Here is a 23,979-nt window from a genome sequence, read left to right on the forward strand (position 1 = left end):
AGCTTCAAACCTAACGTAGGCCTACAGATCTTTTTGCTATGTCAGATTAAGTGTGCTTCTTATCAACATCAAATGACTAGATTCGTGTTTTTTGGCTTTTTATGTCAGCAACTAGATCTCAGTGTCGTCAAATGCAGCGAACAGCAGATTAGCTTCAATAAACTCACCAAATTGTTAGCTACTAGCATTTTAGCTCTAAAAATAGTTATTCTAGTGCAACTTCACTATGAAATGTGCTTTAAAATAGCAAAGCAGATGTATTGAGTGCAGATTTTTAACGTTTTATTTTTAAGCCAAAGTTGTTAGCTTTAGCTATAGCAATCACCCAGGCTAAGAGCTGTGAAATCTCTAATTGGCTAAAATTTTTCTGATGAATGATTACCCTCAACTAGGAAACTTTACTAACCCTCCCCCACCCCAAAATCAACTGTCGGTGTCCATTTTGCTCATGGGAGAACAGGGGGTGGACAGGAACTTTCCCTTCATTGAAACACTATTATTATAAGTGTGGTTGTAACGCTAATGCTAACTTTACTCTACCTTTAAATAGAGATGTCATATTTTTAACCTGTGCCCTGTGGAAATGCTCATGTTTGTGCTAGGATAACCCAGACTGTGGGGGTGTTAGCCTGCGCGCCTGGGCTAACTTTACTCCCAAGAGGGTATAAGTACACAAACGTCCGTAATCCTTGGATGGGAAGTTGGGGTTGAAGTTGCTATTGGTTGAACACATCACGCATGAGCAGTTACCATTATATTTACAAAAGCAATACATATGTTTCTGCAGAAATATGATTATTGTGAATTGTTGTGCTTATAGATATATACTATTTTACTAAAAAAATAGATTGTTTTTATAATATTTTGCTCAATTTCTCACATCTCTCACTGTAAAAAAATTCTAACCCTCCCAAATCAAAAATTTCAAGTGACCGATAACATCTAAATTTTTCAATTGGCCCAAGTGAAAATCTGTAAATTCAATTTTATAATTCACAGAATTTCACTTGGGCCAATTGAAACATTTAGATGTTATCGGTCACTTGAAATTTTTGATTTGGGAGGGTTAGAATTTTTTTACAGTGCTGTTATTTTTTGTAAATTATATAAACAAGTGTTTCACATGCCATACATTCTACTACTAAATTACATTTTGTTTTAACATTTTAGTCCTGCTGATTTAGAAAAATCCCGCTCTGAACACAAAGCATCATGGGGCGGAAGAAAATACAGATATCTCGGATTCTTGATCAGCGAAATCGTCAGGTCTGTACTCTTTTCACTTCATACCACGCTGTTTAAATTCAACAGGAAATGACATTCAAACGTTTTCTGTGTGAAAGTGAATATTAAGTAGGAAATAATGTTGGGTGGGGCTTGGTTTTAACATGGTTTGATTGGTGGATGTTAGCCTCACTGTAAAAAATTTGCTGTAGTTTTGCAGCTGTTTGCCAGTAACTTACTGTAGATTTAAATTTATGTTATTTACTGGCAACAGTTTGTTCAAAGTTAAATGAACATTAAACATTAACAAGTCTTTGTCTTTAAAGAATAAAATTATAAAATAACAATCTAATGCAAAGCATTCTGGGAACCAGAAATCTTCATCAACCTTTTTCTGTTTTTTTCCTTTAGATTTTGGTTCCCAGAATGCTTTGCGTGAGGATGTTATTTTAGTTTTATTCTGTAAAGATAAAGACTTGCTAATGTTTAATGTTCATTTAATTTTGAACAAATTGTTGCCAGTAAATAACATCAATTTAAATCTACAGTAAGTTACTGGCAAGTAGCTGCCAGTAATACTGTAATTTCTACAGATTTTTCTAGCTGTCTTATCAGTGAATTATTATCTTTTACTCCACCCACACAGTGTTGGTTTTGGCAGCCAAAAAGTTACTTTAGGGGCAAAGAAAATGATATTTAAATTAAGATATTTTTAATAATATATAGTATGACAACAAACTATTTTCAGTTGGATTGATATGCAACGATCAGGCTTGTTTCTTTTGATTTTGATTTCATGTTTATATATCTTTATCTTACGATATATCGGCCAAAAAACACACAGACTTGGACTTTCTTCCTTTCTCTTCAGGCCACCAGGAATAAATTATGTGATGTTTTCACACCTGCTTAACGATTAAGATAACGTTTGCTCTACATCAGAAAGCGATATTTTAATCCAGGTCAAATTATCTCAAGGTGTGAAACACGGCTTTTACTTAGGGGTGAAGAAAACATGTCCAAAAAAAGACTCCGAAAAGACACAGCGTGAGAAGTTAAACCATTATAGCTTTGTGGCATCTATCAGATGTTTTTGTAACAATAGTCCTGTGGTTTGTTCTCTTCTTCAAGGTGACATTTACCAAGCGCAAATTTGGTCTGATGAAAAAGGCTTACGAGCTGAGCGTGTTGTGCGACTGTGAGATCGCTCTCATCATCTTCAACAGCACTAACCGTCTTTTCCAGTACGCCAGCACTGATATGGACAAAGTTCTGTTAAAGTACACCGAATACAGTGAACCTCATGAGAGCCGTACAAATACTGACATACTGGAGGTACATGCCAAATCTCTCCCTTCTGAAGTGTTTTCATTATTAATAAATCACCGAATCAGGTGGGCTACCGCTACGGTTTCACTGTGCTTAATTTAATTGTAAAGTAACCAAGCAAAGTCCCAATTTTAAACAGGCATAATATAGACATGAGAATTTTATAAACATGAAGCTGGAGATGTTTAGTCTTGAACAGATTTGTAGATTTGCCTGTATATTTAGAGCAAAAAATCCAGACCTTTAGTGAAACTGCTTTATTTTGCATTGTTTTCTTATTTTATAATTATAATGAAAAAATATACATATAAAAATATACAAAGTTTGGAATCAACACTTTTATTCAGCAAGGACACAATCAATTGGTCAAAAGTGACAGTAAAGATATTTATAATGTCACAAAAGGTTGATTTCTAGTTCAAATAAATGCTGTTCTTTTGAAAAGTTTATAAGAATCCTGAAAAAAGATATCATGATTTCCATGAATATATTAAACAGCACACTTGTTTTCGACACTGATAATTATAAGAAATGTTTCTTGAGCATCAAATCAGCATGTTTTCAGAATGATTTCTGAAGAATCATGTGACTGATAATGATGCTGAACATTTGTACATTTTAAACTGTACTAATATTTCACAATATTTCTGTTTTTACTGTATTTTGTATCAATATATATATATATATATATATATATATATATATATATATATATATATATATATATATATATATATTAGTTATAAAATAATAGCTTATATATTTGTGTTGTTATATTATATATCTTTGTATATTTGGCTTTATATATGTATATACATTGTATCTAACATAAAATTGTGTAAAGTTTTACATTTCTTTTAGTATTTCATTAGAAAAAATTATATCCGAGCTGTGGTGCTCAAATGGGAGATGGTGGTTTGAATTCAGCCTGTGTGATTTCCTGATCCAACTTCTCCTCATACTATTCTCTCTTTTCTCCTCTCTTCCACCCTCTTTCTCTCTGAGCGCTCCAGACTTTGAGAAGGAAAGGTTTGGGACTGGAGAGTTCAGAGCTCGAACACGAAGACAGCGTGCCGATGGGAACGGAGAAATATCACGACGGCATGGACCTCTCCATCGCTCGCCAACGCTATTATGTTAGTACAATCTTTCAGATGACAATTTCTGAGCTGAATGTGCATATATGCGTTCTTCTGAAGTACTGTGTTAAATCCATTAGGCTCCATCGCTCCTCCCTTCAGAAGTGATGGGTGCAAGTACTGAAAACGGCTACAGCAACTCCTCCAATCCAAACCTGGGTGCCCATCGGACTCCATCCTACAAACCTTTGTGCAGCAGGCCGGGCTCAACCAGTTCTGTCAGCTCCAACTCTCATCCGGCCCTTATGGGACCGCATTCAGGTATTAGAAAACGGACATTTCTAAATATTTGATAACATAACTACACTTGTCATTCACTATTAAAATAAAGGCTAGTTCTATATTTAAAGCTACGCATGTGTCTTCAATAAAAACATTTTTAAATAATGTTACATAACACTTGGTATTCATATCAGATAATGGTGGATACTATAACTTGGCATGGGCTATTTATAGGCAAGTAGAGTAGTAACTGGTTTAGAGATTGGCGTTGTTATCAACATTAACATTGTTTTTTAAACCTAGTCAGTGCACAGAATACGTAATGCTATGCAAATGTTGATTCTTGTTTTATTACGAGTACTGTCGCATTCCCGTTTTGCTTGCAAGCTATAGACCTTATGCATCGGAGAAACATGAGCGCAGCCATCTTTCGAATTTTGTCTTTGCGGCAAATCGTCGAAAAGTAATTAGCTGGTGAAGTGGATTTACTTATTGTAGAGTTAACGAAAGTTATCATGAGCATTGTAATGTTTGAAGCGAATGTCATAACAAATGTCAGTTAGACCCGGAAGATTTTAAAATGAGCGGGTCATTCATAAATCCGTAAGATCTTACCTTCATGCTGTGGAAATACAAACCGGAAGACATTACACAACGAGCGCGGCGCTAAAAAGGGGCGGGGCTACATACGTTTTTTTTTGGGAGCAGACATCACAGTTATGTCATTTACAGCTGCGTTAGCTTTGTGGTGGCAGAAAAACAGTGGTAACAAGTGGAGGAAAACGGGCGAGATCCATGAAATAAGAGAGAAAGTGACTTGTTGTGCCTTTAGATGTCAGAATCAGAATGAAAAAAAAGAAGATGGTGTTTATTTTTCACAGAATACCGTCATCAAAGTTTCCTTTGAAGTGAAACACAGACGTTAATGGGTGTAAGCTGTTAAACAAACATGCTGGGCTGATGAAACCTGTGATGATTACCCTACTTTTCACTTCAGAATTGTGAGATATATACTTTTATTCCGTGGCTTCCACAGACTGCCGAACTGCCACTTACTGCCACCAGGTACCCAACACCCAAATGGTCTATTTTCCCAGGAAATCTGTCCCGACAACTCTAAAAGACAATTATTATAGGCTCACCATAATCATTTAGTGTAAGGCAAAACACGGTTTGGACGATGGCTTTATGATGTACCCAGCAAACAAAAATATGTTCAGATGAACATTTTGCTAACGTTCCCATTAAGTTATAAAAGCATTATTCTGAATGTTCTCAACTTTAAACTTGTCCAGTTTTTTACGTTTTTTGTTGTTGTTGTTATGCGAACTTTAAGGAAACATTTCATTTTATCATCTTGCAAACATTTTGAGGACATTACTTTTGAATGTTCTCTGAACGTTCTGAAACAAAAAGTTGCTGCCTTAAATTTTTAAGTAAAATCAACTTCGATGTTTAAGTTATTTCAACTTAAATTACATTAAACTTACTTAGAAAAAATGAGTTGAATCTTGTATAACAAAAAAAGTAAAAAATTGCTTATCTTATGTTGATGAGTTGAAGCAATGTAAAAACATATGTTGTCATAACTTATTGCTCATTTTTCTCATTTAAATTATTTGTTTTCACAACATTTATTCTTTTGTCAAATCAACTTAATTTATGTGGTTCAGATAACATAATATTTTGAGTTTCTGTTGGTTAAACCAATCTCCTTCATTGTATTAACTAATTTTTTAAGTTCAATTTACTTGAATTAAATTAAACTTAAATTTAAAACAAAAAAAAACAAAAATAACTTTTTCTGGATGCCGCAAAATAAATGGCTTACCTTTCACACTTTCCCATCAAATGATCGTGAGCGTCATCTTCTCAGTTCTCGTGCATGCGTCGTGGCGCTCTCGTGAACTCACTCAGAGGCCCACACAGAAGAAAATGAATAGTTGAATAAAGTCGTTAATTTTTGTTTTGTTTTTTTTGCGCACAAAAAGTATTCTCGTCGCTTGATAAACTTAAGGTTGAGCCACAGTAGTCACTTGGACTATTTTAACGATGTCTTTACTAACTTTTCTGGGCTGGCAGATGAAATTACCTTGTAGCCTATGGAGGAGTGAGCCAGCTCTCAGATTTCATCAAAAATATCTTAATTTGTGTTCCGAAGATGAACGAAAGTCTTACGGGGTTGGAACAACATGAGGGTGAGTAATTATTGACAGAATTTTCATTTTTGGGTGAACTAACCCTTTAAGGCAACCAGGTTACTTACTTTTTTAATTTTAACCGAAAATAATTTTTTACAGTGTTGTAAGCTAACATTTAAAAAATGTTAGACAAACAACCATCGACGTTTCAGAAGTAAAACGTTCCATGAGCAATATTCAATAATGTTTTGAGAACATTAAAGTCCAGATTACTAGAAGAACGTTTGATCATAACTCATAACTTTGAGAAAACCTTGTAATCCAAAATTCTGAGAATATTCCTTGTTAGTTTAGGTACTCAGTCATTTTTAGGGCCCGAGCACCGATGGTGAGAGGACCCTATTGTTTTTTAAATTTTGTTTGTTTCGAACAAAAAAAGTTACATAGTGTGGTTTTAACTACATAAACTACGGTATATGTACCACATAAACCGTATTTCTGTTCCACTAAATGTTTAGTAGACGAACCACTAAAACGGTTTACCACTTATTATAGTCATTATCGGATGGTGTTACACTAAAAGGCAGTGGGAAACGCTCCCCAAGTTGAGTATTTTAGCACTTGCGCACAGGAAGTTCTCATATATGAAACAGCCCACCGTCTCAACCACGCGCACATACAGGCACACATATGAAACAGTATCTGAAGACAGAGCTGTGGTTTCTGAGCAGAATGTCACACCTGCTGGACTTTGATGCAGCGCCTCCATATTACTATTAGTAGTGCAGCATAGGAATATTCTACTCAAAGCGACCTGTGGTCAGAATCCAGCGCTAAAAGCTAGCAGAAGTGTCACATGCTTTAGAACGCAGCTTCTAATTGTGACGGTGGTCTTGAAATGGAATATGAAATAGTTTGATGTAGAGGCAGACGTTCAGGTTTTCAGATGTAACGTGTGATTTTTCTTTAACTATGGGGGCTTGATACTTACAAATAACATGATTTATTTTCCAGGTCAAAGGTCACATTAATAAAATTGTCTTTGATTTTATTTTATTTTTTTAACCATGCTTTCCTTTATTTTAACATTTTTAAACCTTCATTTATTCTGACAAAAATGAAACTTAACCATGAAAAATATTATGGTAACACTTTATAATAAGGTTCATTGGTTAACATTTGTTAATGTATGAACTAACAATGAGCAATACATTTGTTACAGTATTTATTCATCTTTGTTTAATAAATATCCGGCTGTTCATTGTTAGTTCACAGTGCATTAACTAATGTTAAGACACAACTTTTGATTTCCATAATATATTAGCAAATGGTGAAATTAACATGAACTAAAATTAATAAATGCTGTAGAAGTACTGTAAAAAAAATACTTTCATGATTTGTTTTCACAACTGTTGTCAAATCAACTTAGATAATTCATGTGGTTCAGATAACATAATATTTAGAGTTTCTGTTGAATAAAACAATCTCCTTCATTGTATTAACTCAAATCTTTAATTTCGATGAACTCAAAATTTTAGGGCAACCAGGTTACTTACTTTTTTTTAAGTTAAACCAACAATAATTTTTACAGTGTGTTAACTAAAGTATGAATCCTTATTTTAAAGTGTTATCGATATTATATAAATATATATATATAATAATCTAGATAAAGAGTGGCAATAAACAATTCATTAAAATATATTTATTGAGTGAAAATTACTGTCCGTCAGTTGCGACAATACTGTCCATAAAAAGTTTTTTTCAAATGTTATGAGATCTTCTTTATTTATTTTTTTTTTTTTTTTTGTTCATTAGTTTATTTATTTATAAATGAAAAGCTATGATAAAAACGATTATTAAAATTATAATAATCTACATAAAGATACATTAATTTCAATATTTGAGTGAAATTTTTCCAACAATGACTGTCCATCAATACTGTCCATAAAAAGTGTTTTCAAAAGTAAGATTACTTGCTTAAAACTTGAGATGAAACCGATGTATCGTGAAAACAGAGAAATCAAGAAAAATGTCACTTGAGAAGTGATTTCCAATCAACCTCTAATTCTGTCAAATTATGCAAAACATTTGATTGTGTGTACTTAGGATACATAAACTTTTGCAATGAAATTAGCCTTACCAAGACATTCAGAGCCATCAATCACATCAAGACAAGTTCACACTTATCAGCAAAGTGTGTTTCCATACAGGTGGCAAGCATAGATAGTGAAGAGACGTTGTCTGCGAAGGAAAACTTCTCCTTTCAGCGAGTGACAGAGAGAACGGGAGAGAGAAACTGAAAAACTAATTTCAACCACATCTTGTTTTTCACTTCCCATATGACTGAAGGTCTGGGCTACTCGATGTTTTCCCATGGCAACCTGAGCAAGGCCTTGGAGATGAAGACTCCGCCCCCTCTGAATATGACCAGTGACGGGCGTCGCATTGATGCTCACAGCGGACTGTGTGGAACCCGCAGCAATTTGGCCAATGCAGTGAGAGAGTCTACCAAAGTACTCACTTATACACAGAAATGACTCACTATACATAGCCAAACTTTATTATGTCACTGTACATGACTTAAGTACAGATCAAGAGGCAACTTTATCTTACTCCTTTTATTAATTTTGTGTAAATACGTCATTAGCAAGTGCTCTAGTTGCTCATGTATATTCAAATGTAATTATTTATGATGATTTAAAGTTGTATGATATTTCTAAATATAGACATTTCATAATTGAGCATAATATTTGTCAACAACATTTATATTAATATTTTTTATACACATTTTATAAATCATTGTATTCATGAAATGTGTGTATATGTGTATATATGTCAAGTTTTATTGACATTTCATAATTAATAATGTTAATATTTTTCATATAATTTTTTTATTATAGACATTTCATAATATAGCATGATGTGGTATTAATTTGTAATATTAAAATTTGTCATCAATTTGATAAATTATTATATTATGTTATATCATGTTATATTATTATATTATATCATATATATCATATATTATATGATAGACATTTCATAAAGTTATCGACTTCATTATCGACATTTGATGTAGTATTAATATTTGTCATAAAAATGTCATATTATTTCATAACATAGCATAATGTAGTATTAATTTGTAATATTATTTGTCATATCAATTTTATAAATTATTATATTATATACATTTAATAATATAGCATAATTTAGTATTAATATGTAATATTATTTGTCATATCAATTTGATAAATCATTATATTATATTATATCATATTATATTATATATGATTTAAATGTCCAATAACTAATCATGTAATGATATAATGATATAATATATATATAATATATTATGACATAATAACTTAAATTAATTATATTATATTATAAATGCATTGTATAATATAATTATATAATATAATATGAATGTATAATATTAATATTTTTCATATACATTTTACAAATTATTATATTTATAAAAATATTATTTAAAATTGTACTATATATGTAGTACTACCGGTAAATATAATATTAATATTTGTCATATCAATTTTATAGATTATTATAGTGTTCTCAAACTCAAAGAGAATATAATATAACTTACTAGATACTGATATACTTTATGATATAATTTTAATAACCTTGTGGTTACATGTTTTTTGTTGTTTGCTTTCCATCTAGAGAGCACTCTATCAGAGTATGCATGCTGGGGGCCACATGATGGCGATGGGGAAGTCAGGCTTACTGGGGCACAGTCTGGGCAACTACGGGGCCTCAGGTGGGGGCCCACTTTTTATTCAGAGCACAGTCTGCAAAATTATAATACAGTAACAAAAATACCGTTAAACTGTTAAAAAGAAGCATTAACGGTCACTTTCTGTCTTAGAGTACAGCCACCCGAGTTACACTGTAGGCTTTCAACGCAATTCTATGAACACCTGGCAACCTTTGTCCCACCAGGATGCCCACCAGTCCATGATGAGCCCTGGGTGAGGCTTTTTTAGCCATGCATGACAATATAAAATAAAGTATATCAAATAAATTCATGAATGATTTATTACAAGTATTTCTGCCGCTGTCCACAGGATGGCATCAGGAGGAAGCTGCTCGTACCCTTCGCAGTGCTCTTCTCCTTCCTCGCCGCCACACCCCTCCCTCAACCTGAGCATCAAATCAGAGCGCGCCTCTCCTGATCACATGCTCTCAGCCACGCCCCCCAGCCATCACATGCTGCAGCACTCACCAATGGAAGAGCCCAAAGCCACGGGCGAGGAATACACAGCGATGGATAGGGGTGAGATACAGAAGGCCTCTTACTCCAGCCAGCCTGGTCCAAACAGAGACTCCGGGGAGGGCAAAAGCAACCCGCCTCTGAAACAACATGACATCAGTAATGAATGGATAAGATAATTACCCCATCCTTCATTAATGTCTTAAATTCTTTTCTTTTTTTTTTTAATTGGGAGATGCAATCTTCATATTAAAAAAAAAAAACATGCATTATATTTGTTTTCCTTAACAGGCTATTGATCACTTTTGTTTTGTCTCCAGCTATTCTTCGAAGTTAATACATGCAGTTAATGAGATGTTTTAATCAGAGCCAGTAAAAAGTAGTAATATTATCACTTCACCAGACCAACATTCAAAAATCAATGTTGACCCTGATTAGAAATGTTATTTCTGTTTTTCCTCACGTGTGTATATTACTGTTGAGCCAAAAATTATGTTCATGTAACTCAGAACGGGCTGCTTTTCTACTTTCGACGTTTTTTTTTTTTTTTTTTTATGAGAAAACAATGTTGTCTTGATATTTTTTTGCTAATTTGCATAATTTCTGGCATTACCTATATATTGCATCATATTTTATGCTTATGTTTTTTCACTTGTGCTTGTGTGAATGCTGCATACCAACATGTACAATCCTGAAGTATTGTCAGTTTGTTGCAATGTCCATAAGAGGGCGGCACATAACCATATCAGACATCTGAATGCTTATTGTTGACGTGATACCTTGTAGCCTAACTTTTGTTTTATAATAATTAAAGAATTTCATTTGTACATCTTGAGTAGTATGTCGTACACTTATTAACGCATGTTGCATCACTTTCAAACACTTTCCTTAACTTAAATCAGTGGTTCATGCACTTGAGACATTAGAGGGCCTCACTGAACTTTGTTTATTTTAAGGACTTAAAATTATTTAAAATAAGTTATCATAAAATAATTTAACTTAATTAAATGCTACACTGACTACACAAAATTGCTGTTAGGTATAGGCCTACTGTGCTGTGTTGACCAATAGCATTTGTTTTATTAGTTTAATGTAGTGAGGCGATGATAATAATGAGGTAAATTTGGGCATTTCTCATGATAGAAAGCATGAAGTAGGCTACTGTGTAAATACTATGTCAATACACATATTAATCTTTCGCTCTCGTGGTATTTATCGAGGTACCAGGGTACAGGTAAGGGATGATGTGTATTAACCTTGACATAATGAAACGAGGTTGTAAGAGACAGTTGGAGTTAGCACTTTTACTTGACACAAACCGATGTTTTCCGGAGTTTTGCCAACCGAAAATAAGTTGGAAAGACGTATTTCTAATGTTTCTTTGACTTAACGAAATCAAGGTAAAGCTACACAATAAAGCCCACGTTTATCCTTCGCGCGCGTTTAAAATTATAAGTAGGCCTATGACGTAAAATTACCGTCTGAAACCACGTTTTTTATCAATTGAAAACAAATTGGAAAGGCGTGTTTTAATGTTTAACTGAGTTAACGAAGTCAAGGTACAATTATTGATAGGACTGTACAGTCGTGGCCAAAATTAACCATGCTAAATGTGTAGTAAGTTAACCGTTTTTTTGTTTTGTTTTTTTTGCGAATTGATTAGCCTACCATTTGTATAACCACAGTTTACTTAAAATACTGTGGTTAAACTATGGTTAGTGTAGCAAATCCATGGTTTATCTACAATAACCATGGTTTTATCTGGTTTTATTTGTAGTAAAACCATCGTTAATTTTTCGTAAAGGACTGGCAGTTTCCTGCTTCAGGTATTTTTTATAGATTATTGTTCACGTTTATATTGTATGCTGGAAAACGATACGTATTTCGTAAGTTTTAAAGGCTTTTATTGGCAAAAACATTCTATATATGCAAAGTCAATATTTACAGTGTTGATCCTTCTTTATAACCTCTGCAATTCGCTCTGGCATGCTGGATATCAGCTTCTGGGCCAAATCCTGACTGATGGAGATCCCTTCTTGCCTTATTAGCGTTCGGAGTCAGTTGATCACAATTTGTGGACTTCTGCTTGTCCACTCGCCTTTCGAGGACTGACCACAGGTTCTCTATCATAAGACCCAGGGAGTTGTCTGGCCACAGATTCAAAGTTTCAATGTAATGATCTCCGGCCACTATTATCACTTCTTGCCTTGTGACAGAGCTCCAAATTGCTCCAGGATCATTGGGAGAAGTTGCTCTTGCAGATTGTTTTGATACCACTGTTTTGTGGCATGATTGTGAGAGAGCTCACTCTCTTGGATGAAAAGCAACCCCACACATGGATGGTTTCAGGATGCTTCACTGTTGCATGACACAAGACTCGTGGTAGCATTCACCTTATCCTCTCTGGACAGTTGGTTTTCCAAATGTCCCAAACAGCCAGAAGGGGCCTTCATTAGAGAAAATAACTTGGCACCAGTCTTCTACTGTCCAATCTTTGTACTTCCTGCTAATTTCAGTCTATCCTTGCTTTTTCTTGGAGAGAAGTGGCTTCTTTGCTGCCCTTCTTCGCCTCGCTGTACATGCAGATTCACTCACATCCTCCTGCTGCCATTATTGAGCAGCTCTGCACTGGCAGTGATGGGATTCTGGTGCTGACTTCCTCAGGAGGAGACGAGACGTCCTGAAGCCTTCTTCACTGCAGTTGAAGCTCTCTTCTTCAAGTTTTTGATGATTCTGTAAATGGTTCTTTCGGGTGCGATATTCATTGCAGCAATTTCCTTGCATGTGAGGCCATTTTGATGCAAAGCACATCTTTCTTTGGAAGTAACCAATGCTAACCCAAGAACACAATGATTGGAAGCACTTCTTCCCTTATTTTATAGCAATCATTCTGCTCTTATAATCCAATAAGAATGATAGAGTGATTTCTCCTGACTAGTACCATGGGCTGAAGATATGCTTAGTGAAATTATGTTAGCTGATCATTTTGTGCCAGGGCCAAAAAACAGTTAAATTTTGGGTTTTGAGATAAAGTTTTTTTTGTTTTTGTTTTTTTTTGGCCAATGAAGCTTTTTGCTATTTTAAAATGCATCTGATCACTCTGCGCAATAATTAATGTGAATCAACACCACAACTGTAGCAAACTTTGCAAAACACAAAATTTATGTCACTGCCAAAACTTATGGCCGTGACTACATTTATCCCTTACAGTCTCATTTTCCAATTAAATATGGCGTAAAGTGTATTTGAAACCATTTTTTTGCCAACTGAAAACAATTAAGAAATACATATTTTTATATTTAATTGACGAATTAACGAAGTCAAGGTAACACCTATTAAACGGGAAGTGTATAACAGTCTGAAAAAAACATCATGGTAGCCTCACAGTACGTTTTAAAAGGCTTTTTAGCGTAATGTTGAAAGACCGTTTAGGCCTGACACATGAATAGCAAGAAATGAACATCATCTTCACAATGCTGAAGCTCTTCAAAATGAGTGTTATCAAATATTCAAGCAGATGTTATGTCTGTCAGATCACTTCTGTTTCTATATACAATACTGATTATAATCACCATTAAAACCATCACACGAACACTTCCGCTATGTCTACACACAATTATATTCAAATCCCATTTTTTAGACACCCATCCACACCATCTTGAACCCCTTGAGCTATTAAAAAAAGAAAATTGTCTGAAATTACCCAACTCTCCATCTCGTCAACACACCCTACCCTACCACAGTTGAAAAGAGGGCTACAGAGGTCACGTCTGGGCAGGTCTCGAGGGGCCGATGGGGCGAGTCTGTGGGGCACGTCTGAATGGTCCTCGGTCCAGTCCCTATAGCAACAGCCAGGGGTGCAGTGGGTCTCAGACTGGGCCTCCTGACAGATGCACATAATTAATGTGATTATATAGATATGTCAACCCCGTCACCCTCCACTTCATTAAGCCAGACACGGCCTCCAGACGTGTCATCAGCCAGCCCGACGTGGGAAAAAATATCCGTCTGTGTTCAAGATGAGACGTTATTGGGACAGTGGCGAGACAGAGGATATAGACACAAATGCGCCAGCCAATTAATGGTGCATTTATGCTTCAAATATCCCCCTGATAATACGTATGTAAAGAAATTTTAATTTACAATGATTTTTATGGGCCATGCGCAAGTGAACAAATGGTACAGTTGTACCATAATAAAAAAATATTGAATGGAAGAAATATCAGTTCATAGGGTTGAACACAGAAATATGAATTTTATTAGTTCATATGGTCATAAACATCTTAAACCAGTCATATTCTATACCAGCTAATAAACTAGTCAGACATGTGACCATCTGACCCTTTGAATGAGACGTCTGTTCTGACTGTGGAAGTCACATTTTATCAGCCATTAATCATGTCATCTTTCAGACACAAAACTACAGGCCTGATCAAACCAATACATATATCTGTGTGGATATATATATACATATATATATCCTTAACAATATTGCATTTCATTCATAAACAAATATTTACATACATACAAAAATTGTGTCTAAAAAATATGCCATTTGCATGTCACTCGAATAAGACCATGCATTGGTTTGACTATTAATACATTAGTTAACACTGCAACATTAATTAGTGATAGACCAAACTATATGGTCAATATTTGGCCATTTTGAGATTATCAGGATTGTGTAACAATTTAGCGCTTTTAACGCTTTATCTTCGGAACACAAATGAAGATCTTTTTGATGAAATCTGAGCTTTTTATCCCTCCAATGAGGTTTGTTCTTGCTCATTAAGCAAAATGGCTCGTTCTGTTTATGTTCACAGATCAGTTTATATGTGAATAAAGCTCTAAATTCAATCTGTTCATCATAAAGCGATCGTGTCTCTTCAGAATATTTGGACTGAGCTGTTAAAATCATATGGATTAGTTTTACAATCACTTTTTGATGTGTCAAAGTGGTAGTTGCGTAGCTGTCAATGGAGGGACAGAAAGCTCACAGATTTTATTAAAAAGATCTTCATTTGTGTTCCGAAGATAAACAAAAATCTTTACAGGTTTGGAATGACTTGACAGATGATTACAGAATTTTCAGTTTTGGGTCAACTAATCCTTTGTGTTCATTAAAATAAATAAAAAATAATGGAAAATAGTGGAAAAACAAACAGTCATATTTCATTTTTTAATTATCAGTTTATTGTTTTGAATCAAATGAAAGCTGATTGACATTAGAAAATGAATAAATAAATTGTTTCAGTCTTAAATGATATTAATCCCTGGTGACTTCCTCTGATCATATAAGTGAAGATCATTGGTAGCTAACAGAGTGAACAGAATAACAGGCAAACAAATTAAAAACTTGCAGATGATTATTCACTGGCATTATGTTTAGGACAGCTGTATGTAACACGTCATCAGCCATTTAGCAAACACAGTATTTAAAATAGACCATAACATTCTGTTAAAAAATTCATCCAAGGCATGAAATTAAATCAAGTTTCATTTTTGAACAATCAAGTCCATTAACTACATGGCTAAACTGTTTTGCTGGTTTTCATTTGCCATTTCGGACCACATCCCTGAGCTGCCAGGCCCTTAGATTTGCATCTCAATGAATGATCACCACAACAGATACGCATGAGATTTAACTAAAAACTTCTGATGTAAAAAGTGAGAAAACCGTTTTTTTTACAAACAAACATGGTGTTTGACGGACTGTTGAAGAGCTGATGAGAATCTAAACAGCTTTTGCATACAGTTAACTAGCAACTTTTCTTTGATTGTACCTAACTAAATTTTCCACAAGGTACCGGCAAAATAAAGTGGGTTCAAACATGAGCGTTTGTTCCGAAGGCCAGCCTTCATCTTTGCTGTTGCATCAGATGTGTTTGCGTGACTGTCCGTGTTGACACTGCGGTACCTTGAAGGATTGGATTCAGCGCACAGAGCTTAATTTTTAGGGCACTTTTCAGTTGTGCATCAGATACTGGTGGAAATAGATGCCGAACAGGCTGCTAATGAGTTGACAGGCCGCGACCCACCATGTGAGAAAGGCGAAGATGCCCCTGAAGAAAAGAGGCGTGAGGACTCCACGTAAAGCGGAGAACAGCTCGATCAGGTGGGCTACGGTGGCCTGGATGTCCTCCTCCATGTCCTCCATGTCCTCGTCGTCTTCCAGGCTTGGGGCTGGTGGAGGGGTGGTGGGAAGTATGGGAGCAGGGGTTACACCCGGAGTCTCTGCTCCAAAGCCCCATGAGAAGTCACCTAAGGGGTACATTAGAACATTTTAATACATTAAAAATTCTTTAAGAAAATTCAAATTAAAAAAAAAAAAAAAAAAAAAAGGAAAAGTAGTAGAAAAGGAGAAGTAATCGATTGTCGAGTTCACGCGCATGATCATAGGTAACTAAACCTATGCGTGTGAACTCGACAATCGATTACTATGGACTTTGACCGAAAACAGGATGTAAATACAGGTATGTGCGCTGGCTGAAATAACATCATTTTTATTAATATCTTTCACATCTACTGCAGTCAGATTCACCCATGATCACTCTGAAGGAATCACTCACATGAGCTGGGCACTTGTAATGACACATCAAGGATGTTGTCGTTGTTCTCTGTATTGACAGCACTCCAAATTTACAAAAAAATGAGCTCAATGTTAAAATTGACCGGAGTTCTCCTTTAATGGGTGTAGTTACAGTAAAAATCTTCAGCTTTTGATTCTTTCCATCTAAACTGGTTATATATTTTAAAGCGTAACTCTCACCAAAATGCAACCTAGGGTCTTTTTGTTAATCTACCCGAGACAAACTTTCGTTTAAAAGCATAATTAGGATGGAAACACCACTTTTAAGTTTGACTGTATTTTTGTTTTCAGTCAAATTGCCTTTTGAATGGGAGTGCATGGGGCACGACTATGATAGCATCAAAATCGCTATTTTTAAATCACTAAGAAGACACTAACAATGTTCTCAATGCTTGAGTTCATGTGTAGAGCCCCTGGTGATACTTCGAGCAAAGTTTCATGTTGTGTCGAGCCTTCTTAGTGTTTTTAAAGGGGTCATATAATGTCATTTTTGTACAAGCTAATATGATTCTTTAGGGTCTAAATAGTTTGTAATATACTTTAATTAAAAATTCTCATTAGTATTGTAAGAAAACACTAATTTCAAAAACAGCTCTGTTTTCAGCACGCCGTTTAAGTGCATGTGTCTTTAAATGATAATGAGCTTTGCTCACCCCGCCCCTCTGTTCTGTGCGCACACCGTTTGTAACACAATTTAACACAATAACCATAACGCGTTGTTTATTATAAACATGGGATTATGAATTATATTGAGAACGTCATACATAGAAAACATGCCGGAATCTACCCTGAGTGTAAAAATAGCCGCATTCATCGTGAAGCGTGCAGCAAGCGATTTGCAAAGATTAATATAAAGGTTAATAAAACGTTACACTCACTCACTTCTTCTGGAGGTTCAGCAGGAACACGAATAGTTGGTACTGATCCTTTTTTCAGGAGCAGCTTCTTAGCAAAACCAGCTTTATACTGATCCTCGTTTGTAAAGCAGTCTGGTGAAATGATTCGCGCAAACATGAAAGCATTGACGTTGATCGCGGGGAATATTCCCTTCGAAAACAAACTCAGCCACTGCGTCTTCAGCGGTTCGGATTTAGGAACATCAAAATGACTGCTGTGTTCGTTATTACCATTACACCCAAGAACACCACAATCGCTTAGACGCCATTCTACTCAGTGCTCCAGCTATCAGCAATGAACGCGCCGGTCGGCGCGGGCTATGATTGACAGCTCGCTCAGGGCGGGTCTGTGTTGAAACGCTGCTGTCAATCAACCATTGTAGGAGGGGCGTCGATTTGGTGACGTCACAAAATGGAACAGCTTGATTCAGGAGAGGGGGAAACATATAAGAAGATTTAAAAAAAAACACTGGATGGATTTTTATCATTTTATGATGGTTGTGTACAGGCACTGCCAACACACATTTCAGTACAATCAACTTGTAAAAGTGCATGTACCATTATATGACCCCTTCAAAATAGCGATTTTGATGCTATCATAGTAAGCCCCTAGCACTCCCATTCAAAAGGCAATTTGATTGAAAACGAAAATACGGTCAAACTTAAAAGTGGCGTTTCCATTCTAATTATGCTTTTAAACGAAAGTTTGCCTCGGGTGGATTCACAAAAAGACCCTAGGTTTCATTTTGGCAAGAGTTACGCTTTAAGCCTATTAGTGAATGATTTATCAGCAGATAACCATATTCAGTCAAGCAGAGCCGAAGCACAACCAAAACAATGTTCTTCCACAAAATGCATGCAGTTTTGAGTACCTTTAACTGCCAGTGACAGTGTAGTGACCCACCTAAAGATTTGAGTGCCAAAGTTGAGAAAAGCACAAGCAGAATAGGTATAAGGTACTGGAGGGTGACGACAGTCAGGTAGCAGAAAACTCGTGTCACCTACATAAACGGGTTTGAAAACATTACATCATTGTATTTATTACATCATTACAGTGAATTTATAGGAAACATTAATACTGTCCACTCTGTGATTTGTAATGTTTCGTATACATAAAACACTGCTACTTCGCATTTCAACCTCACCTTCCTCTGGATGTCAATGGCAGCGATACGCCCTGCCTCTTTCTTCATTTGCTCCACCCACTTCTGAGAGAGGTTAAGGTAGGCCTGCAGGTGGTAGCGTGTGAGCAGCAGCTTCAGAACACACAGCGCCACGATAGTCCACAGTCGTACCGAGTTAAAGGCAGAACTAGAAAGTCTGAAAAAAAGAAGAAAGGAATTATACATAAATGTCAAGATATAACATAATTCATTTAAATATATAAAATATAAATGAAAGCAATATTTAAATTATAAAAAAATCCTTTAAAATAAATTAAAATATTAAAATATGAAATAAATAATATATAAAATTCATAATAAATGGGGAAAGAATTATAAAAAATACAGAATTTTTAAACTAAAAAGCATTCAAAAATAAATTATTGAAAAAAATATTACATATTATATATCAAATTTGCTCAACTTACAAGGTAACTGAGGTCTTTCCCATTGGGGCGTTCCCTAGGAAGTCTCGAGCAATGGGTTTAATCCACATTACCAGAATGACCAGTGGCGATAGAAAACCCATGTGCAAAAGGATCCTAAAAGGGAAAACCAGTTGCTGTGGCATATCAATTCAAACTTTCAATATCATCAATGCAACTGTCAATTTTGTTCATGTTCAATTCTTACACAATGCCATTTTGAGTGTCTTACTGAATGATTGGACGGTCTGCGTTCATCTGAACGGCGTCTAAGTGAGTTTGGGCCAATCGCAGTCCAGGGAATGCAAGGAGAGCTCCAATGAAGGCACAAAGGACAGCCAGCCCCAACTTCACTGACAGTTTGGTGAAGGGAACTCTGTTAAAATATTGTTAGTATTTTAATGATAAAAGAATACAGAACATGACTAATGATGTCTAACCATTAATGTATAACTTACGACCACTCATAGCCATGCTGTTTGGCAAAGACCTCGAAATTGTCAAAAAGACTGGTAAATCCTGCAAGAAATTGATAAGGAAAGATTTCACGTGGTATAAATGTCCTTTCACTTCTAGAAATACAGATCAGATAACCACATACCGGGCTCAAGGCCAAACTCCAGGTAGTCTTCTCTCACAACAAGAACCAGCATGGCAATGAGCAGAGATAAGAAGCCGAAAGCAAGACACACAGAGCGCTCGCCGCCCTCCTCAGAGCGGAAGTAGTGGCTCATAAGAAGATGCAGCGTCCTCCTGAGAACTTCAGTCAAGGACAACAAGACGTTACAACAACTTATATTCTTTCTTAGCATGAGGTAAGTCGCATCTGAATTTCTCAGGTAGCTTCAGGTCTGTTAATCCAGAGGACTGCAGTGTTGGAGGATACAGGCAGAAGAAAACAGTCAGCACACACCAGATGGAAGCGATATTGACTTCCTTGCTGGCATCCACTAAACTGCAGTAGCCTTCGGTGAAGAGGTAGATCCCTGTCGCATAGACGGCAAAGTCAATCAGCCACTGGTACTCCACAAAGAACCGCAAAACTGTGAGGAAGAGAAAAGGTTAAGATCATCCGAGGAGCTTTTCTTCAAGATCAAACTGTTCAGAAACCCGGATAAAGACCTACCAAGTGCATCCAAAACATTTACAGGCGCATTCTCCAAGTGAAGGTCGATGTCTTTCGGAACCGTGAGCGGCTTGGATTCTCCGTGTCCATTTTGTCTCCTGGAAACAGCAAGAGGTCGAGCAGAAGTTATCGAATTCCCAAACAGAAAAGTAACAGTTGCACTGAATCAAGCTCACACCTGTCTCGCCTGCTGTTCTTAGGAATCTGCTTCCCCGCGAGGGCGCACAATACGCCTTCAGATGGATGTTTGAACCTGAAAAGGCTGAGAAAATGAAGGTATTAGAAAGAGCCAGGTGTCATATATAAGTCTACATGGAAAAGATGTCTATTGCTCACCTGCCGTTACATAAGAGCCAGCGTGCGAAGGAGAGATGTGGGGCCATTCTTTGCATTATGCTGACCGCCAGCAAGCTCACCACCAACTGAACCCCCATCAGAGCCTTAAAAGAGACGGACATATAGAGAACATACAATGGTACCGAAAATAATGTCAACTCATACCTTTACAGTTTATAAAAACAAATATAGTCACTTTGATTTGCATAGCGCTTTAAAAAATACAGATTGTTTCAAAGCAGCTTTACAGCGATAAACAGGAAAATAATGATCAATGCTGCAAACATAGTTCAATTCTCTAAAAAAGACAATAGAGTCATTATTCAACTGAAGGCATTTCTCAATGTTGATTCAATTCAGTTCAATAACAGTGTCAATGTAGACCAGCTAAAGCATCTGGTGTTGTCTTCAAGGCTCAATTCAGTTTAAGTTTGGTCCTTATCCTATAGTGTCAGTGCAGTCAAATATTACTGAATATTAAGTTGTCAATGTCTATGTGTGGATGTTCATGGGGAAAGCGTTCTGGAGAGCAATGTTAGCTCTTTTTTTTGTTAAAGCATTTATATTAGTCATTCCATACAAAAATGTGTGTTATTTAAGCTGTACAATTGTGTAAATCATGCTTGAAGAGGTGGGACTACTTATAGGCGGATGAACATACGTTGGATTTGATTCCATGTAAACAGAATTCTGGTATTCTTGCGCGAGTCGCGGTAAAGCTACCGTGTTTGACGGCACATTAGAGGAGTTGAAAATTGAATTAAGTTTGCAATGACAAGGTTAGTAAGTGGTTTTTATCACACTAGTATCGCTTTAACATGTACAATGTTTAAGTCTTGTGGCTTTACTTCCAAAAATATTGTATTTTAATGTTTGTCACGGAGACATGCCTTATCCCATAGAGTTCCATAGTAAAATAAATACAGTAAACGCGATTTTTGTTTGCTTTACAAACTAAAATACTGGTCGAAATGGCTTTCAGTGCAAATAAACAGCATGCCAATGGAGCTTACTTGTTTTGAACAGATACAATTCCTGTAACTCAGGTTCTGTTGTTTTTACAGCACTTCACTAACGTTACCACCAAAACTATTTGACTATGGGCCTGTGCCAGTCACTCGAGATGAGCACAGGAGCCATGCTGTCAAAGTGAGCAGGTGCTGGCATTGCAAACCCCCCATGACATGGGGAGGCATGGGCAGTTAGCTAACATGCTACAGCTAACCATCCTATATAACACTAAAGAGCTACTATTGAGATCTGAAACACAGAAACAGTGCATTTGCAATGCCACAGTCACTAACACAAGTAAGACAAGTAGTACAATGGATCCAAAATACCCCTAACCAATCTACAAGCGATCACTGTGCTAACATGATTTCAGTACAGAAGATACAAACAACAATAAACCGAATCGGTCGTGTAAAATAGCAATTTTACAAGTCGATTTACCGGTTAACAAAATAAATATACTAACCATCTTCGTTTGGTGAGTTTAATGAATGAGTTTATGTCCCATGTAATAGCTCTCGTGGTGACACTTGAGTGTTCGAACAGCTGAAGGAGTATTTTGATGACGTATTCTATAATCGCTCGCTCTGATTGGACCATGTCGACGCCGCACGAGAGCTGCAATTCTATTGGTTGAACTGGCAACGCATCTACAATTTGATTGGCCCTCGTGATGGTACTGTAAATGTCGTTGGCTTTTCTTCAAGGACAGAAATAAAACTGTGGGAGGGCCAAGACAAGATGTGCAAACAAACGTTCAAACGGCAAATACTTGAGCTTTTCTGACCGTTTTATAGGGCTAAGTATTTATTTCATATAGCCTAACTTTCAATTAATTTGGAATTAACTATGTGGGCTTTAATACTTTCTTTTGATGTTGGTATTTTAAACGGGAGCTTTCTGCAGTCAAATGTTCTTGTCAACCTAAATTTTACTGTGGGGAAATTCATAAACAGCTAATATGTCAATGGAAATGTTTGTGAAATTTTACTGTGATTTTTAGCAGCATTGTTTAAGGTTTGTATACCATATATGACCTGCTACAGCTGTTATGGTTGATGTGCAACTGCTAACAGCTGATAAGCCTGCAAATAAATCTTGCCCTCAGCTATTTTTGATCCTTCAATAGTTTTTTTCCCCCTCCGAATGTAACTTACTGCTGCTAAATTAATAAATAAAGCTAAATTGATCCCCTTTATTGTCAAGAATCATGTGTTCTGTTTAGGGTTATTGAGTTGATATGGTTGTATGGTTCTTTGTAGATTAGATTCAATTCTTGATGTTACATTACAAGATCTTCATGCATGGCTGGGGTTCCCAAAAGCATTGTAAGCCTATAATGGAAACAATTGGTCTCTACAATATACTTAGTAGGCCTACAATGCTTTTGGGAAATGCAGCCCAGATCAACATTGGTGGAAGCAGATTAAAAATGAAAATAAACTGGTTTTATAAAGTACTAGCCAGAGGATAATATGTATTTTTGAAACGTAAGATGTTCATGATGCTTTCCAATTCAGTGACATTTTTCTCTCTCTATTGTTCTTTATTGGCATAGAATGTTCCATGAAGAACCTTTAACATACATGGAACCTTTACCTTACCATTGGACAAAAGGTTCTTCAGTGGAAAAGGGTTCTTTAGATGTTCCCCATACTCAGAAAAAAATGGTTATTTTAGGAACTGTTGATTGAAAGGTTCTTTGGGAACCCAAAAATGTTTTTTCTATGGCATTGCTGCAAATTTGCTTATTTTGGAACCTTTATTTTTTAAGACTGATGTGGTGCTTTAAAGAAACCAACTCTGAAGATGCTATAATATAACATCAAAACATTATAAATTACTAATAAACAAGAACCCTAATACTTATAAAAGATGCATCTTTAAAAATAAATACATTTGCAAAGAAATTGGCCAATAGCTTTATGACTTTGTTGACAAAAGGATATCAATGCAAACAAAACGAGATTGTCTAAACCAAATAATAGTAATGGAATTACAAAGGCATTTGCTCTAAAGTCAAGTCATGTCACGGAACTTCGATTAAAAGGGCTATCTTTTCATGTTTATTTATATTTTAATCACTGTAAAAATTATGATCAACAAGTTAACACAACATATGTTTTTTATACATTGCTTCAACTCTT

The 23,979-nt window shown here is 35.8% G+C and overlaps 2 protein-coding genes across 3 annotated transcripts in view; one reads left to right on the top strand and one right to left on the bottom strand.

Moving 5' to 3' along the window:
* Positions 1-11,120, top strand: part of mef2b (myocyte enhancer factor 2b) — a 14,014-nt gene extending 2,894 nt beyond the window's left edge. Inside the window, exons 2-9 of one of the 2 annotated variants that reach the window (XM_081385638.1) lie at positions 1,171-1,266; positions 2,356-2,559; positions 3,567-3,689; positions 3,773-3,953; positions 8,405-8,568; positions 9,737-9,833; positions 9,942-10,044; positions 10,141-11,120. In XM_081385638.1, coding sequence (XP_081241764.1) covers positions 1,213-1,266; positions 2,356-2,559; positions 3,567-3,689; positions 3,773-3,953; positions 8,405-8,568; positions 9,737-9,833; positions 9,942-10,044; positions 10,141-10,465 — 1,251 coding nt within the window. In that variant the 5' untranslated portion in view covers positions 1,171-1,212 and the 3' untranslated portion in view covers positions 10,466-11,120. The remainder of the gene's footprint in view (positions 1-1,170; positions 1,267-2,355; positions 2,560-3,566; positions 3,690-3,772; positions 3,954-8,404; positions 8,569-9,736; positions 9,834-9,941; positions 10,045-10,140) is intronic. The other variant, XM_081385639.1, reaches the window with a different exon arrangement.
* A 3,398-nt stretch (positions 11,121-14,518) lies between these two features.
* Positions 14,519-22,393, bottom strand: tmem161a (transmembrane protein 161A). Its single transcript, XM_081384015.1, has 12 exons — positions 22,299-22,393; positions 20,822-20,925; positions 20,664-20,747; positions 20,486-20,583; positions 20,246-20,402; positions 19,961-20,112; positions 19,818-19,878; positions 19,592-19,735; positions 19,363-19,476; positions 18,917-19,091; positions 18,676-18,772; positions 14,519-16,547 (listed from the first exon to the last, which is right to left on the bottom strand). Exons 1-12 carry the CDS (start codon positions 22,299-22,301, stop codon positions 16,252-16,254), a joined length of 1,485 nt encoding a protein of 494 aa, XP_081240141.1. The 5' UTR covers positions 22,302-22,393; the 3' UTR covers positions 14,519-16,251.
* Between the last annotated feature and the right edge of the window lie 1,586 nt (positions 22,394-23,979).

The sequence above is a fragment of the Scardinius erythrophthalmus genome, assembly GCF_964197995.2.
Source record: "Scardinius erythrophthalmus genome assembly, chromosome: 14".
NCBI lineage: Eukaryota > Metazoa > Chordata > Actinopteri > Cypriniformes > Leuciscidae > Scardinius > Scardinius erythrophthalmus.